Genomic DNA, 18,344 nt, shown 5'->3' with positions numbered 1-18,344 from the left:
TTGTGTGTGTGTCTGCTCTACGGATAACAATATACTAACCTAACCACACAGTATACTTAGAGTCAATATTTTATGATTTCAAGTAAAACTTAGAAGCCTTACAATCACATAGACTCCTGTTATTGCTGTCATATATATTACATCAACATACACTTTTTTTTTACTTTTAGGTGTTTTTTTCGTGTGTGTTACTGTAATATAATACACATAATATAAAATGCTTGAATCATAAATATGCAGTATGATGAATTTTCACAAAGGGAATACACTCTTGAAACCAGAGCCCAAATCAATGAATAAAATATTATTAGAACCTTAGAAGTCCCTCTGTGCTCCATCCCACTGAACTTAGCAAGATCACTGTACATAGGCTACCTGCCTCCACCCTCCACACCTCAGCCAAGGGTAACCATTATCCTGACTTCCAAGATGGTAAGTCAGTTTACCTGCTATTAAACTTTATATAAAGAGAAAGATACACTATGTACTATCTTGTATTTGTTGCATACAATTGTATCTTGTACATTTTCAGCACTATATAGTAGTGATTCATTATATGACTATACCACAGTTAAACTATCTGTTTAGGATGGATATTTGGTTGCTCAAGTTTGGGCTGTTAGGAATAAAGTTGCTATGAACAATCTTCTACATGTCTTTCAACCGTTTTCCAAAATGCCTGCATCAATTTATATTTCAATAGCAGTGTATAAAAATTCTGGTTGCTCTACATCCTTGCCAATACTTTGCATAATCAATCTTTTTTATTTCAGCCATGCTGGGAAGTGTGTAGTATTATTGCCTTATAGGCAGTTTTAATTTTCATTTCCCTGATGAATAATAAATAATATTGAGGATGTATTTGATAGGCTTATTGGCCTTTTGGATAACATCTCTTGATATAAGACAGTTTTGCTTGTTCAAGACCTTTGTCCATTTCTATTAGGTTGTCTTTTCAAGAACTGATTTGTGGTTTTTCATATATTCCACATATAAGGTCTTTTTCAGTTGTATTGCAAGTATATGCATATACCCTGTAGCTTGCCCTTTCATTCTCTTAGTAGTGAGTTTGTTTTTAACAGTTTTATTGAATTACAATTTACATACTATAAAAATGTATCCATTGTAGTGCATAGATCAATGATTTTTTTAGTAAATTTATACAATTGTGAAACCATCATTACAATCCAGATTTAGAAATCCTCCACCCATCCCCTCAAAAGGTCCCCTCCTGCCCATCTGCAGTCAATAACTGCCTCCACCCAGAGTCCCAGGCAACCACTGGTTCACTTTCTGCTGCTATAAATAAACCACCTTTGAAAAAAATAATCCTCTTTAGACATCTTTTCCTCTCACTATAAAACCAATATGTATCTACTGTAGAAAACAGAATACATAGATACATATGCGAGAATAAAAATCAGCTTGGTTGAGTCTGTGTAATGACTTAATTCTTAGTTCCAGAGGTAGAACTAGAAGTAGATTATTTTCTTCAAACCGATGGGCCTTTATGCAGAGAACTCAGATTTCTGCCAAAAAACCCAAAGTTAGAAAAACCCTTAGCCAAGGAAGAGAAACACTTAGAATTTCCACCACTACAAGCAAAGGACTACATTGACTAATGATGTAGTGGTGGATATATTTCCCAGCAATCTGTGGGTCTCTGAGCAGCTAGACATGCGTGTCTTCTCAGGCCAAGAGAGGGGCAGTAGTTTTATCCGCATGTTTCAGCAGATATAACAGCAACAGCATGTGCATGACCTATTATCCTAAGAGAAAGCCACAAAACTCCTTTTAAAGCATTAACTGAGCAGACACATGGTGCCTATGAAGTGGCCTCCTTTCATATACAGCTCTATGCATAAACAATGCATAGTTTCTGCCTTATGATCAAGTTGCATCATCTCGCTCATAACTTAAGACTTTAGCTACTTTATTTGACAGTCTGGTGGCTAAAAGGACACTAACATTTGCTGGCAGTAGACAAAGTCTCAAAAGAGAATAATCCAGAGTAGGGTGAGGGTGGCTATTTACCTAACCACTGAAATAAGAAAAATTTACATATGGTCTACCACCTTGTTATTTGTTTCTATTTGTTTAATCTGCTCTTTCTTTTATCCTGTCTTTTTTAAACTCAGTATACAGTTGACGCTTGAACAACACAGGGGTTAGGGGTACTGACCCTCTGTGCTGTTGAAAACCCACATGTAATTTTAAAGTTGGCCCCCGGTATACTTGGTTCCACCCTATCTGGAGTTCCGAATCCTCAGATTCAACCAACCACTGATCGTGTAAACCTGTAGTGTAACTATTGAAAAAAATCCATGTGTAAGTGGATCCATGCAGTTCAATCAAGGATCACCTGTATTTTATGATTCCATTTTAGTTCTGCTATGAGCTCATTACCTATGATAAGCTTTTATTTTTTTAAGGATTTCTCAAGACTTTACATCTTTAATATATCACAGTCTGCCTTCAAATAATGCTACACCATTACCTGTATAGTGTACAGTATACAGGTAATGGTGTAACTTTACAAGAGTATAAACCTTACAACAGTATAAACTTATATTTAGCCCCTCCCTTCTTTTGTGCTACTTTTGTCATACGTTTTATTTCTACCTCACAATATATTATTTTTTTCTTCTATAGTCAATTATCTTTCTGAAAAATTAAAAGAAGATAAAAAGTATTTATTATAGTTAATTACACTTCTATCATTCTGGCAATCTTAGTGTTTTGTATAGATCCAAAATCTATGGTTTTCTCATCATTTTTATCCCAAATTTAACATTCTTATAATGTAGATTTCCTGGCAATGCATCCTCTCAACTTTTGTTTGTCTGAAAAAGTCTCTGTATAACCTTCATTACTCACGTGCATAGAATTTTAGAGTGACAATTTTTTTTTTCCCCTTTCAGTCTTTTAAAAATACTACTCTTGGGGCTTCCCTGGTGGCGCAGTGGTTGAGAATCTGCCTGCCAATGCAGGGGACACGGGTTCGAGCCCTGGTCTGGGAAGATCCCACATGCCGTGGAGCAACTGCGCCCGTGAGCCACAACTACTGAGCCTGCGCGTCTGGAGCCTGTGCTCCGCAACGAGAGGCCGTGATAGTGAGAGGCCCGCGTATCGCGATGAAGAGTGGCCCCCGCTCGCCGCAACTAGACAAAGCCCTCGCACAGAAATGAAGCCCCAACACAGCCAAAAATAAAAAAAAAAAACTACTACTCTTGAATTCTGGCTTTCATAGTTTCTGATGAGAAACCTACTGTTATTCTTATCTTCATTTCATGGCACATAAATGTTGCCTTTTTTCTCTGGCTGTATTTAAAATTTTCTCTTTTTAACTGGCTTTAGCAATTTGATGTGATGTGTATTGGTGTGTTTAGGTTTGTTCTGCTTGGGATTTGTTGAGACTCTTTGATCTTTGAGCTTATATTATTCATAAAAACAAGGAAATATTTTGGTCATTATTTCTTCAAATTTTTTTCTGTATCCCCCTCTCTTGACTTTCCTTCTTAGATGCCAATTACACCTATGTTCAATGATCTAATATTTTCCCACAAGTTACTAATGCTTTTTTTCATTTTTTCCATCTTTGTTATTTCTCTCTGCACCTTAAAGTAAATGTAACTTCTAATTCACTACTTCGGCAAATAGGTGTTAATCCCATCTAGCTTATTTTTATTTTCAAATATTACATTTTTAATCTTTGAAAGTTCCATTTGCGTCTTTTTCATATCTTCTATTTTTTTCTCATCATTATTCATGTTTTTCTTTGGACATATTTATATGATTTATAATAGCTATTTTGAGATCCTCATCTAAATGCTATTTCCATAATCTCTGTCATTTTTAGATCTGTTTCTTTTTCATTTTTCAATATTTATTTATTTATTTGGTTGCACCGGGTCTTAGTTGCAGCAGGCAGGCTCTTTAGTTGTGGCTCACAGGCTCCTTAGTTGTAGCATGCAAACTTTTAATTGCGGCATGCATGTGGATCTAGTTCCCTGACCAGGGATAGAACCCCGGCCCCCTGCATTGGGAGCACGGAGTCTTCACCACTGCGCCACCAGGGAAGTCCCTAGATCTGTTTCTAATGATTGATTTTTTTCTCCCTTGCTATGGGTTGTTTTTTCCCTGATTCTTTGCATGCCTAATAATTTCAGATTGGATGCTAGTGTGATTTTACATTGTTGGATTTTGTTATATTCCTTTAAAGAGCAACAGACATTTTCCCCTGGGGCTGTTAAGTTATATAGGATCACTTTGATTCTTTCAAGACTTGCTTTTATTAAGCTTTGCGAGGGCAGGTTCAGAGCAAAACCTTGGCATTTGTTTGGATTCCCTCTCCCTGGGCTATAGCAAACTGCCTTTATGCAGTAACCTGGGACTTGTCTCATTTATTTCCCTCTTCTCAGGGATCATAATCCTGCAATGCTTACTGTCTAATATCTAAAAACATTCTATTCTTATCTTTTTTCCAGTTTTCTAGTTGTTTATAGCAGAAGGGCAATTCCTCTATCAGTTAATCCTTCATGAGTTCTATGATTTCATTTTGATGAAAGTAAATATTCATTCACAAGAAGTGTGTGAAGTCAAAGACAGCTGGGTGCCATCTATCTCCATCACTTCTAATTTCCTCACCTGTACAATAAGAATGACAGTATTTATCTCACAGAATTGGAGGAAAAATAATGTATATGTATAAATATTTAGTAAAGGATCTGGAAAATACAGTACTCATTACTTTTGTAATATTTAACAATGTATTACAAACATTAAAGATGACTCTTTTTGCAAATGTTAAACAAAATACATGAATTTAATTTGAAAATATCCATAATTCCTGAATTTGGGGGATTTTAAGGGACATGATAGGATTGTAATTATAACTAAGTTTTATTGTAGTAGCTATAATGTGTACTCTTCAGATTAAAGTCTGAGTTTGGTATACAGGCACCTGTAAAAGATCCAAGGTAACAAAATAAAGGACACAACAGCTTAATGGTTCTACCCTTCATAATTATGAGATTAATGCTTCCTTTTCAGATACCAAGCTCACCACGTTACCTTTTGATCAGAATTTGGCTTCCCACCTTGATCTGCTAATCAGGAGGAAATGTGATCACGAACTAACAATTATAACAAGTCTGCCTATGACTCTTATTTCTCATTGTATATTAATAAACTTTGATACTGTTTTACAGCAGTGTTTATAGTTTATCAGTCAGCATGATATTTTTTTCCCTGTAAATTCATCTTTGCATTTCTAAATCCATAAAGTGAAAACCCAAACTCTGGGATGTGAAGACAGCACCGAGGTATAGACAGACCTGTCTGGTCAAGCAACATCTCTCTCTTTTTTTAAATAATCAAATACCATTAACCCATAGGATTGTGATTTAAGAAGGATTTGTTTTTAATTCATGGCAGAGCTTCCATTATATATTCAATTGTCTTTCCTTTAACTTTATTAGCACCTAATAAGTTGTTTGGCTCTTCGATCTTGTTTTTTTGTTTTTTGTTTTTAAAGAGCACTTTGACCAAGTAGCTTTTATAGAATCAAATTTTTCTCTAGGCCTATGGTGAAAATTGTCTAAAATAAAATGACATTTCTAGCCTACAGTTTGAAGAACTGTGCTTATAAATCAAACAAGATCATATCCAGTGATATGTTAGTAGATAATTTACATTCAGGTATCCTGGATTAAACAGGAGCACTGAAAAACGTGATAACATAGAAGTATAGCTATCGGCAGATAAAGAAATTTTTAGTTAACAGTGAACGACGCTTCTGTGATAAAAGCATGAGGTAGGGTAAAATTATATAAAGCACTGTTATCTTTAAGATTTTCAGCTCTTTTTCATAAATATCTAGCAAATGAATAGAATGTTAGAGATGATTTGAGAAGAATGGGAAGAATTCGAAGAGAATTTTGTAAAGTTATTCTGGAGGTTATTTGGTTAATTTATTATGATCATATTTATTCCTAAATGCCCAGTTACAACGAAAGGAACTGGATTCCTATACACACAAAACTAAAATAAACAATCAAGAAAAAACTTACAATTCCATTGAGTTAAATGTTGATGGCAGTAGCATGAGGTTTAAATATATAGGGAGAAATATACATCATTATGTTAACAGTGACCATATCTGGGCAGTCAATTTTCTGATGCTTTTCTCCTCACACTGAAAATAATGAGTTACTCTTTGGGATATGCACTACTCAGAGATACAAGGATGAGAAACAAAAGCACTTGACTTTTTTCTCCCATCTTTGGTACTTCCATCCAAAATGACCATTATAGCCTAGCTTTTTAGTCACATGAATCATATCCCATTCAGGTATCTTGCAGATCACTTTGACCTTACAATGTCAATGTGAACAAAACAGATTCCTCTTTGTTAAAAATAAAAGGAAAAAAAGGTAAAATAGGAAACAACCTGAAACTGGGCACTGATGCTGGGAGGTTTCTTCTTCTTGTGCAAATGAAGAAGAGACTTGGTAATGCGATCCTGTAGGGTCAGTCTTGTCAGGTGTTTTAAAGACTTTACTTCTAGCAAGTGCTGAAAAGTAGGGGGAAAAAATCAAATTCTTCATATAAATTAATCTAAGAATAGGAAAAACAAAATTGTAAGCCAGTTTTCATTATTCCTGCGTATAATGACCGTGGTGAATATGAGCGATTAATATTCAACGTCCATTTTTACCCTCCTTCTGCTTTCTTACAGAAGCTTACCAGCTAAAAAGAAACTACATTTCCCAAACTCTCTTACATTTCAGGTTCTGGATGTGATTTAAGTTCATCAATTCCCACACGTGAAACTGGGAAGGTCTAACTGAGGCAGAGGCTTTGGCTACTAGCTTGTTTCTGCTGGCAAACATGTACACAAAAGTACTATAGTTTTCAGTGGTCCCAGTGCCCAGGCACTACTTTTTAAAGTGTTGTGAGGCAGAGTGCAGGGCATTTGTGTTGTCACTGCAACTCTAGTAAAAGCACCTTAGCCCCAAAGCCAACAGTTGTAGCAGCTTCTTCTTGATTCCTGGATTACACCACAGGTGGTATAAGCCTGGAAGCAGCACCAGTGATAGTGGTCTCCTCATTTCCTAGCTTCAGTTCTGCTCCGTTGTTTTAATACTTCTGATGATTTCTGTAAGCACCTCTTTGAATTAAGTCCCTTTCTACTTAAAAATATCTATGGTGGTTAGTTATCTGCAACTGAATTCCGACTCACACAGCTAATAAATTAAATTCAATCCCTGGGCTATATAGTAGGTAAGCCAGGAACACGTACACAGAAAAAAAGAAAACATAGTCCCTATCGACCCACATCCTGAGGTCCTAATTATTAATCTTAAAAATAAGATATGAGTTACACATAAAGCAACTAAAGAATACAAAACAGGACACTAATAAAGTATTTTGGAGCTTTTTTTAGCTAATCATTAATCAATTTTTAAAATCCTACTAATTTATGGCTGTGAGTTTGTAAATGGAAAAAATGTATCTATACAGATGTGCAACTGCATATGTTATTTAAAAAGTAGTAAAAGTTTTATTGTATGAGAAGCACAGAATTGAGTTAAAAGTATGACAAATTAAAAGACTAAAAAGTATTAATTCTGACAAGATAAACATTAAAAAATAAAAACTTCCAAGTGGCATTAAGTACAATATACATTTAAACAATTCCACCTAAGAAAGAATATTTTCAATAATGACAAAGACTTAGTATCCATATATAAGAACTGTAAAAAAAATCCTTTAAAAAATACATCCAGTGATAATAAATGAGCAGAAGACTTCAACAGGCAATTCTCAAAATATAAATGACAAGTAACATAATGACAATCAATCTCACTTTTAATCAAAGAAACACACATTTTCTTTTAAGGTGATTTTCTGCACATCAGATTGGCAAACGTAGTAAAGGCTGATAAAACCCAGTATACATGAAATAGGCATATTTATGCACTGTTCTTAGGAATGCAAATCATTATAATCTTTCTGATAAACCATTTCACGTCTACGTATTTATCTAAGGAGAGCTCTGAATGTTATTTCTGACAATCTACTTCAAAAAAATAGTGAAAAATTTTGGGCTTCCCTGGTGGCGCAGTGGTTGAGAATCTGCCTGCCAATGCAGGGGACACGGGCTCGAGCCCTGGTCTGGGAAGATCCCACATGCCGCGGAGCAACTAGGCCTGTGAGCCACGACTACTGAGCCTGCGCGTCTGGAGCCTGTGCTCCGCAACAAGAGAGGCCGCGATAGTGAGAGGCCCGCGCACCGCGATGAAGAGTGGCCCCTGCTTGCCGCAACTGGAGAAAGCCCTCGCACAGAAACGAAGACCCAACACAGCCAAAAATAAATAAATAAATTAATTAATTAATTAAATTAAAAAAAAATAGTGAAAAATTCTAAACAAAAGAGATAAGGAACTATACAGAATTTTTTTCATAAAGTATGCTTCATTCACACAACTGAATACTATACAGCTCCTAAAAATACTGTAACCTATATTTACTGACATGGAAAAATATCTGCAAATACTCTTGACCAAAAAACCCCACACAAAACAATAATATATATGTAAATATATATAGTACATGTGTATATTGAATTTTGAGAGTTTATACTTTATTTTTATTAGCATTTTTGAATTCTTACAAAAAGATTCATGGTATATTAAGAAAAAAATAATTTTACATACTGGTCAGGACTCAGAAGAGTTTTGTGGTTTATCCATAAGTAAAATGAAATTAGCACCGAAGCCTAAAATTATTTCCCCCCCAAACATTTAAGATACTTCTGATAAAAAGACCTCGGAAATGGTTTCATTTTATAAACCATATCTAAAGCAATGGTAAAATTAATTACTAAATGTCACTATGTGAAAAAGGGTCAGATGAACTGTGAAAAATACAAGTAACTATTTTTTTTAAACTATTAAAAAGTCCTTCCCATCAAGGAATTTAATTAGAAAGGTAAAAAAAAAAAAAATCCACATTCATTCTTATCTCAAGGTCTTTCCAATCTTTTCATTTGCTTGGAATACTCTATAGCTGGACCTTTACATTGCTTGACTTTTCTTAGCATTCAACTTATAGCTTAAATACCCAAACTTTCTTATAAAGCTATTTTCTTAAATACCCCAAAGGTAGCCCACCTCTAAATCAATAATATGCCATTTCATTTTCCTCTTTGCACATAATATCATCTAAATCATCTTTTGTTTACTTGTGTATTTTTTTCTCTTTCTCTAAAAGAATCACTATGAGAGAGCAAGGATTCTCTGACTGGACTGTTTATCTCAGCACCTCCAATGCCTAAAACAGTGTCTGGTACTGCATACTCAATAAATATTAGTATGGATAAATGAATGAATGGTTAGCAAGTAATGATTTTTGAACAATGTTTTCCTCAGCAACTGGAGACCAGACTCTTGTCCACAAAACTCACCATGATTAGATCCATCAACAAATATTCAGTGATTACTACAGATTCTGTTCTAAGTGCTAGGAATACATTGCATTCAAGTACAGGGAAACAGACTATAAGGAAATTAAAAAATAAATGATAATCTGAGGGTTATTAAGATTTATGAAGAAGATAAAACAGGGCAAGGAAGAAAGGAGAGACAAGGCGGAGCAGAACAATGTGGAAGACAGGAGGCTAAGGAGGCAAGAGAGAGATAAATCCAGTCAAGGGACAGCTTCAATAGTCCAGTATGATGTGACAAAAACCAAGAACTGAAAGGTGGGCCCAAGATCTAGCAGAAAACAGATACGGAGCTAATTCCTTTCTTAGGTCTTCTGTTCATTATCTACTTTATTCCTTTCTTAATTCCATCTTCATTGTTTAGCTTATTAAGATTAGTCAGTTCATTCTTTTTTAAACAATTATTTACTGCTTGCTGTGCAAGGTGCTGTAGCCACAAAGATTAAGAAGATATTGCTCATGTTGTTAAAGACAACTAAAATGGACAATAAGCTTACCTTGAACGTTTGAGCCTCAGTGACTACAAAAATTCAGTAGGGGAGTGACAAACCAAAATCGCTTTGGGGATCAAGTCTGAGAGATGAGCAGGGTGTCAAAGTAGAAATGTACAACAAGGGAACTGTCAGTAAAAGACTGAAAATTTAAAGGTAGATCATATTAGAAAGGTATATTTAATAGAAGTGATGGTTTCAAGGTATGAGAGGGAAAGTACTCTCTAGGAGAGAAAGGGAAAGAACTATCAAAACAGAACTATATTAACAGAAGGCTAAGGGCTGTTGGAGGTTATATGTGTTGAATATTTGCCTGTGTTTATTCAGAACTGTAATAAAAATAAAGCATTCTAAATCCTACCTATATCAATAAAATGAGGTGCCCTTAATACAGGTAACTGAATCTTATTTCCAATAGCGATAAAAGTTGTAGGGATGCGTACAATAATGATTCATACTCAAGGTAAGAAAGTGGCTGCAGATTTCACAAAAGAGCAAAAGGGAAAAGAAGTTCAGGTTATCTACACTTCTGTTGCTTCCTTCCACATCACATAAAACTAACTTAATGCAACCAAAATATCTTAATCAGCAAATGACCATAGTCAATGAGGATACAGGATCTGCCACTTTAGTTTTATTAATATATACTTGCTTTGCCTTGGTTTGAAATGGACTGAAAGAAACAAGCAAAACACTCATTAAGCATAATTAGAAAAAATGAGGCATATTTAAAGAAGGGTAGGAAAGTAAGATGAAGAGTGAGGTTACTAAACAAAGCACACGTCATGCCTACATGTATGTACACAGATAAGCCACAACTTCAGCTCTAACATTCTGGTAGCAAATATGAAGAAAATACTTATTATTTATTGAATACTAATCATGCACATATCAAATATATATCTCTCATCTAACATATATTATCCCCCACATTACAAATGAAGAGACAGAGGTTAAGACAAGTTCAAGAACTTACTCCAAAAATCAAAGAGCAGGGACTTCCCTGGTGGCGCAGTGGTTAAGAATCCGCCTGCCAATGCAGGGGACACAGGTTCGTGCTCTGGTCCAGGAAGATCCCACATGCCGTGGAGCAACTAAGCCCAAGCGCCACAACTACAGAGCCTGCGAGCCACAACTAGTGAGCCTGCGTACCACGACTACTGAGGCCTGCGCGCCTAGAGCCCATGCTCCGCAACAAGAGGAGCCACCTCAATGAGAAGCCCACGCACCACTGCAACGAAGAGTAGCCCCCGCTTGCTGCAACTAGAGAAAGCCCGCACACAGCAGCAAAGACCCAACGCAGCCAAAAAATAAATTAATTAATTAATTTTAAAAAAAAATCAAAGAGCAAGTAACAGATCCATCATTTGAATGTAGGTCAGTTTGACTCCAAGGTCTATATTCTCATAGACTATGTTGCCTCTCTAATATTAAATATATGTACTTGAATACACAAGACACACTAAAATAAACAAAAAATTAGCCATATTTAATTTTAAAAGATTGAGAAATAGATGGGATTCCCATGATTGATGATTGAATGGAATCATTTACTTCAGATGTATCCAACATATTCTTGTTGGCTATCATGTAAAGTTTAAGAAGTTATAAAAGAATGTATATATATGTATAACTGAGTCACTTTGCTGTACAGCAGAAATTAACATAACATTGTAAATCAACTATACTATAATTAAAAAGAAATAAGTTATCCATTTGAGGAGAGGGAAAAGAACAGCACAAACACTAGGCCCAGAGGTGGCATTCAAAATACTAAAAGGCTAGAGAGACAGTGAAGGAAAAAAGAAAGACAAATGAACGATAAAGAATATTTGACAATGAATGTAGTCTCCTCTCTTTCTCTCTACATAAAATCGTTTCATGTAAGACCATAATCACAAACCACTTAGGTAAATCTTCTTTGTGGCTTAAAACATATTTGTCACTACCACAAACCACATCAGCAGCACATTAAATTTTCTTTGGAAATATAAGGTGACTTAAGTAGAAGGAAAAATTAAAGACAGATTCATTTTCTTCTTTCTTGAACTAGAGAATCATGACAATAAATAGCTCTTTTTCAGTTCTTTTAGGATTTTGAAATTATGCCCATTAACAAAGTTACAAACAACAGGACTCCTTCTTTGGGAGAGCACAAGAGAAAGAAAAGCTCTAAGATTTTTCTTTCTTTAGTAAATTTAATAAATATTTTGGAATGTAGATTAGAGTAGGCAAATTACAACCCCTGGGTCAAATCCTGCCCACTGTTTTTATAAGATTTATATGGTTGCAAAAAGAATTAAATAATATATGATGGTATGTGAATATTAAATGAAATTCAAATTTCAGTGCCCATAAATAAAGTTTTATTGGAATACAGTCACTCTCATTCAGCTACATATTGTCTACAGCTGCATGTGTGCTATGATAGCAGAGCTAAGTAATTATAACACAGACCAGACCAGATAAGCCTGCAAGCCTAACTGGACCTTTACAGAAAAACCTGGCTAACTAACGCTAATGATGATGAGAGTTAGGTAAGCATTACTTAGAAATTATTTTTAAATCAGATAAAATTCAAAATTTTATCTTAACCTGACTCAAGGAGAAATGAAAAGATCTTATGCAAAAATGCAATTACTCAACAAAAATTTACATTTATATTCAGAAGCTCTTCAAACACTAGAAAATGGGACATATCACAAATATTTACCTGAACCATTAAACTTGGCCATTTCATAACATCCAGCATTATTTCTAAAATGGTTTCAACTGAATATACACAATTAACCTCTATTTTGGGTACAAATAAGATATTTCTTTTTTTGTTTATAAAGATCGTTTGCATGAATAATAAAAAAAAAATTATGAAGTGGGGCACTAACAGAAAAAATTTTTTCATAATACTCACCTTTGGAAGGCCAGGCTTGGATTTGACATTTTTGTTTCTCCTACAGAGATAAATCATACATTAGGGAAAAAAAAAAAAAAACCACTGTAGAGATACTGATTTCAAGGTCTCTACTAAAACAACAAATTATATACCCATTTCCAAGTTATAGGTCGCCTAAATGAAAACACTGTCTAATTCAACTAAGCAGTCACCCTTGGGAAGGAAGGATAAGCGAAGAAAAGAGATGCTTGCTCTGTAATACAGGTACAAACACATTTAAGCCCGATGATAAGTAACATAATGTACATTCAAAGCTTAAGTTTCATTTTCTTTTGGATGTTAATAGGGCTCTGCATTCTTAAACCTACAGAGGCATTGTTTCTGTCATTTTAAACTTAAATAGATGCCTAATTTCATGAATTTTTAAAATGTACTTTTCACTAAGACTCATGATCTTCCATTTCTAGAAATTAAAAATTCTCTTTTGCCCTTTTTTCCCTTATTCATAATTCAGTATCACACTTATATCAAATCTTTTTTTTTTTTAATGGCTACATACAAGGAATAAAGCCCAATGCTTATGAACATGGGCTGGGGTGTCAGGAAGACCTGGGCTTGAATCTAAGCTCTTTCACCTACTAATTCTGGAGTATAGCAAGACTTACACAAATTGAGCCTATTCACACTGTTAAGAGATGATTTAGGGATTAACGAATCCAATTCAGTCACACTTCTAGCTAGTGGTCAAAAAATATGCTTTGGAAGTGTTTGAAATATGTTGATATAAGTAGCTAAGAACTTTTTACTGGTCTACCATGCATGGTTATATCTATGTCCTCAAACCAGTTCTAAATCAGGTTAAGGAGGAATGGCAGGCTTGGGTAAGTGTTATAAATCACCATACAGGTGCCCCTTGAACAACACAGGTTTTGACTGTGCAGTTCCACTTATAAGTGGAATTTTTTTTCAACAGTAACTACTACAGTACTACTTGATCTGAGGTTAGTTGAATCTGTGGATGTGGAATCACAGATACAGAGGAGCAGTGGATATGGAGGGCTGACTACAGGAAACACACAAATTTTTGACTGTACAGAGGGTTGGCACCTCTAACCCATGCAGTGTTGAGGGGTAAACTGTATATGGCCCCATTCACCACTTCATAAGGGATTTTCCTGCCCAATTTGTTAGGATTGCCAGAATTAAAGGACAACTGCAGTTAAAGACTAGGAATCCTAAAAAGAGCTAACAGTTTTTGCTCTCTCTGGATGTAGGGTCTGTTATAGAGCAATAAAGAGTCATCTCCATAATAAGTATATTCAGTCATGATTCACCTGGTGAGATGAAAACAAACACCAGCTTTATAATACAGAAGATTGTCACAGCTCTAAATTCTGACTACTTTTGAGACTTGTTTCACTCAAAATTCCACTCATGAAAATAATGCTTCATGATCACCTCTCTTCTTTTTTAGCCAGAAATTTTAAATCAGTCATAAAAAAGCAATCCACATTATTGATCAATACTAACGTGAGAATTCCATGGGCTCTCTCCAAGAGTTTGCTGCTAGCTGAATTAGCGAATATCCCATCTTTATCAAGCAAGGAGGTGTTACTTGATAGTCTGCTCTGGCGAATCCCAGTTCTGCCGTTCCAGGCAAAATCAAATGTTTCACTGTAAAAATTAAATAGAGTACAATTTGCTTTGTTAATTGAAACATCTCTAAAACTCTATACATTTCTTAAAAAAGTAAAATAAAACTTTAAACACTAAAGTTAAAATTTAGAAAAAATGCTAAACCAGCAGAAAATGGTTTTATCAGAGAGATTACTGATTAATTTGGCTTATCTTTTACTCTTTCAGGACAAAAAATTTCTACGGATTCTAGCACATTCACATTCAAATGTGCATGAAGGTGAGCACATCATATAGCTAATACCTTTAAATATACCTCTTAACAAGCAGTAAATAATATAATGTATTATAATATAATGTCATGGCTTTTGTCTGTGTTTGAAGCCCAAACCCTCTTTCCTTTTTAAAAAGGATATATTAGCCACTGAGTGTAGCCACTTCTTTGAGTTTCACTTCTTTTCGGAGAATACTCATGTATGTAAAATATTAATAAAAACTGTATGCTTCTTCACCTGTTAATTGTTTTTCATTAGTTTAACTTACAGGCCCGCAGCCACTGAACCTAAGAAGGCAGACGAAAAGTTTTTTCTCCCTGACAGTTTCATACTATATAATTTGATTTATATAACATTTGCAAAATAACAAAACCACAGAAATGAAGAACAGATTAGTGGTTGCTAGAGGACAGGAAAGGGACATGGAAGAAGAAGGATAATACAAATAAGCAGCATGAATAAATTCTTTTATGATGATGAAAGAGTTCTGTATCTTGATTGTGGTGTTGGTTACACAAATCTATATATGGGATAAAACTGCAAAAAACTACCCATACACACACACACACACACACACAGATTTTTTTAAATGGTGAGAACTGTAGTCTAGTTAATATTAATGTAACAATGTAACTTTCCTGGTTTTGATAATATACTACCAGTATATAAGATGTCATTTAAGGAAAACTGAGTGAAGGGTACATAGGACTCTATGAACTATGTTTTTCCTTTGTACTATTTTTGAAACTTCCTGCTTTTGAAAAATGGAATATAACCTTAAAATATTTATTTTCCAATTAGTTCTTTATTTAAACTATACTACTTTTTAGATAGCCAGGACAATATCTTTAAAATCTTGTAATAGCTTTGTTCTGTGCTCCTGGTCAAGCTTCTTACTAAGAACAACAGAAGATAAAAAAATAATCAAACATGCAAAACTTTATCTACAAAAATTTTCATCAATATCAAGAAAATCAGAAACAACCTAAATAACCAACAATTGGAAATAAATGAAAGAAGTTATATTATAATCACCCCCATGTAAGTCTATAAGGTCATTAAAAATCATGTGGGAGAACAGTATTTAATGGCATAAAAAGCTGTCTGCATATATTATCAAATCTAAATATTGTTGCATGATACAGTTTTGTTTAAGACACATATTTACATACATGGAAAGAAGAATATATACCAAAAAAAATTTTAATGGACAAAATAGACATTTATTCAAAGAAGATATATGAATCATCAAAAAACATATACAAATCACTAATAAGCACATAAAAAGATGCTGAACATCATTATTTAGGGAAATATAAATCAAAACTACAATGAGATACTACTTCATTCCCTCTAAGACAGGCAATAACAAAATGACAAGAATGTGGAGAAACTGGAACCCTTATCCATTACTACTGGGAATGTAAAATGTCCGAGCCACTCTGGAAGATAGTTTGGCAAATTCTCAAAATGTTAAACAAAACAGACAGTAACCATATAACACAGCAATTTCATTCCTAGGCATGTACTCAAAAGCACTGAAAACACGTCCACACGAAAACTTGTATATGAATGTTCACAGCAGCATTATTCATAATAGCCAAAAAGTAGAACCCAAGTGTTCATTAACTGATAAATGTGTAACCAAAATATCCATAACATGAGATGTTATTCAGCCATAAAAATGAATGAAGTACTGGTACATGTTACAACGTAGATTATTGAAAACATTATGCTAAACGAAAGAAGTCTCACACAAAAGGCCACATATTGTAGATTCCATTTATATAAAATTTCCAAAAAAAAAATTTTTTTTCCAGGATAGGCAAATCTACAGAGACAAAAAGTAGATCATGTTTACCTACAGTGAGTGAGAGTACGAGAAAAGGAAACATTCTAGTAAATAGGAAACTTCCTTTTGAACTGACTAAAATGTTCTAAATTAGATTTTGGAATAGTTGGCCAACTCTTAAATGAATTGTATACTTTAAGTGGGTGAAATTTTGTGGTATGTAAATTATATCTCAATAAAGCTATTTAAAAAAAGGCCTCAGAAATCAGCAATGCTGGAACTAAAAGGCAATGTGGCAGTGTCTTCAAAATTCTGAAAAGAAGTTATTGCCAACCCAGAGTCTATACAAACTCAAATTTCCAATCAAGTGCGAGGGCAGAATAAATGCATGCTTAGTTATACAAGGAATCAAAAACATGTTCCTCCTATATATACTTTCTCATGGAGCTTCTAGAGAATATGCTCTGTAAAAGTTTATGAAGTAGATCTATAAAAGGAAAAAATGGTAGAAAAAACTGTTGATACAAAACAGAAGAATAACATAAGGAATGACCAATACAAAGGTAAAGAAGACACCACTGTGACAGCTATGTGATAGATCTAGAGAACAAACCCTTCTGATCAAAAAAATGCCAGGAGAGATTTCTACAAGAAGATGAAATTAATTCAAGATGCATCTGTACATGATCAGAGGAAATTAAAACGACTGTCACAAAAGCTTAGGGTTGAAATGGATATAGGCACCACCAAAGTTCAGAAGAAAATCTGGCTGAATAGATGACTTTGGACTGAGGAAACAATTCTTTAAATAAGTTATTAAAAGGACAAATAATAGAGAAAAAATTAATACATTTAACTACATTTACCATTTTAACCATTTTTAAGTGTATAATACAGTGGCATTAAGTACATTTATTGTTGTGCAACCATCACTACTATCTATCTCCAGAACTTTTAGCCAAACTGAAACTTTGTACCCATTCAACAATAACTCCCCATGCTCTCCAATACTATATAATATTATATAGCAACTAAAAAGAACAAATTACATGCCACAAGATGGATGAATCTTAGATAGATATTATTGAGGAGAAAAGTCACAGCGACCACTACTATATATTAGTATTTCTAAAAACTCAAAAACTAGCTAAGCCAAACGACTCTTTGCTTAGAAAAACATACATTTACCGTAAAACTATTTTTTAGAGCATAGTAATGGTATACATAAAATTCTGGATAGCAGTTACCTGTGGGGAGAGAGGGAGAATGACCAGAAAATATATGATAAAAAAGTGGCTGCAGCAATACTAATAATCTTCTGGTTCTGAACTTGGGTGGTATTCATTTTATTGATATGCTTCCTAATGTACATGTGTGTTTTGTATAGTCTCTTGTATCAAATGCTACCTTAATGTATAAAGACTGAATTGAAGCTTCCTATTAAACATGTATACTGCACACTTCTTATGTTCCATTTCAAATCCCGTAAGTCTTACCTCTTATTCTAGCTGCTGCTGTTGCAAATGGTACTGTAACTAGTCATACACACAAATTTTGTCCAGCGTCAAACAGATGCTTGCTGGCAGCACCTAGTTTCAGACTCCAGACACTTGCCTCTTGTCTGATGTAGGCTTCTGCTCTGCACTTACACAAGCAGAACTCTCTGTGGGGCCAGCAACCCCTGGAGCAATGGATAAGTCCCTCCTCTTTTCTTCCTCAAGGCAAATAGATGGTCCTGAGACACAAATCA

The 18,344-nt window shown here is 34.5% G+C and overlaps 1 protein-coding gene across 9 annotated transcripts in view; it reads right to left on the bottom strand.

Annotated features, from left to right (window-relative positions):
* Positions 1-18,344, bottom strand: part of MYO9A (myosin IXA) — a 279,267-nt gene that overhangs the window by 97,766 nt on the left and 163,157 nt on the right. For all 9 annotated transcript variants that reach the window (XM_061180112.1, XM_061180113.1, XM_061180111.1 and 6 more), the window contains 3 exons: positions 14,423-14,566; positions 12,911-12,950; positions 6,452-6,574 (listed from right to left, as the gene is read on the bottom strand). In XM_061180112.1, the coding sequence (XP_061036095.1) occupies positions 6,452-6,574; positions 12,911-12,950; positions 14,423-14,566 (307 nt within the window). The remainder of the gene's footprint in view (positions 1-6,451; positions 6,575-12,910; positions 12,951-14,422; positions 14,567-18,344) is intronic.

This window comes from Eubalaena glacialis, chromosome 2 (assembly GCF_028564815.1).
Source record: "Eubalaena glacialis isolate mEubGla1 chromosome 2, mEubGla1.1.hap2.+ XY, whole genome shotgun sequence".
Taxonomy (NCBI): Eukaryota; Metazoa; Chordata; class Mammalia; order Artiodactyla; family Balaenidae; genus Eubalaena; species Eubalaena glacialis.
Note: the sequence above shows the minus strand (reverse complement) of the source record. Positions and strands in the feature narration are given on the sequence as shown.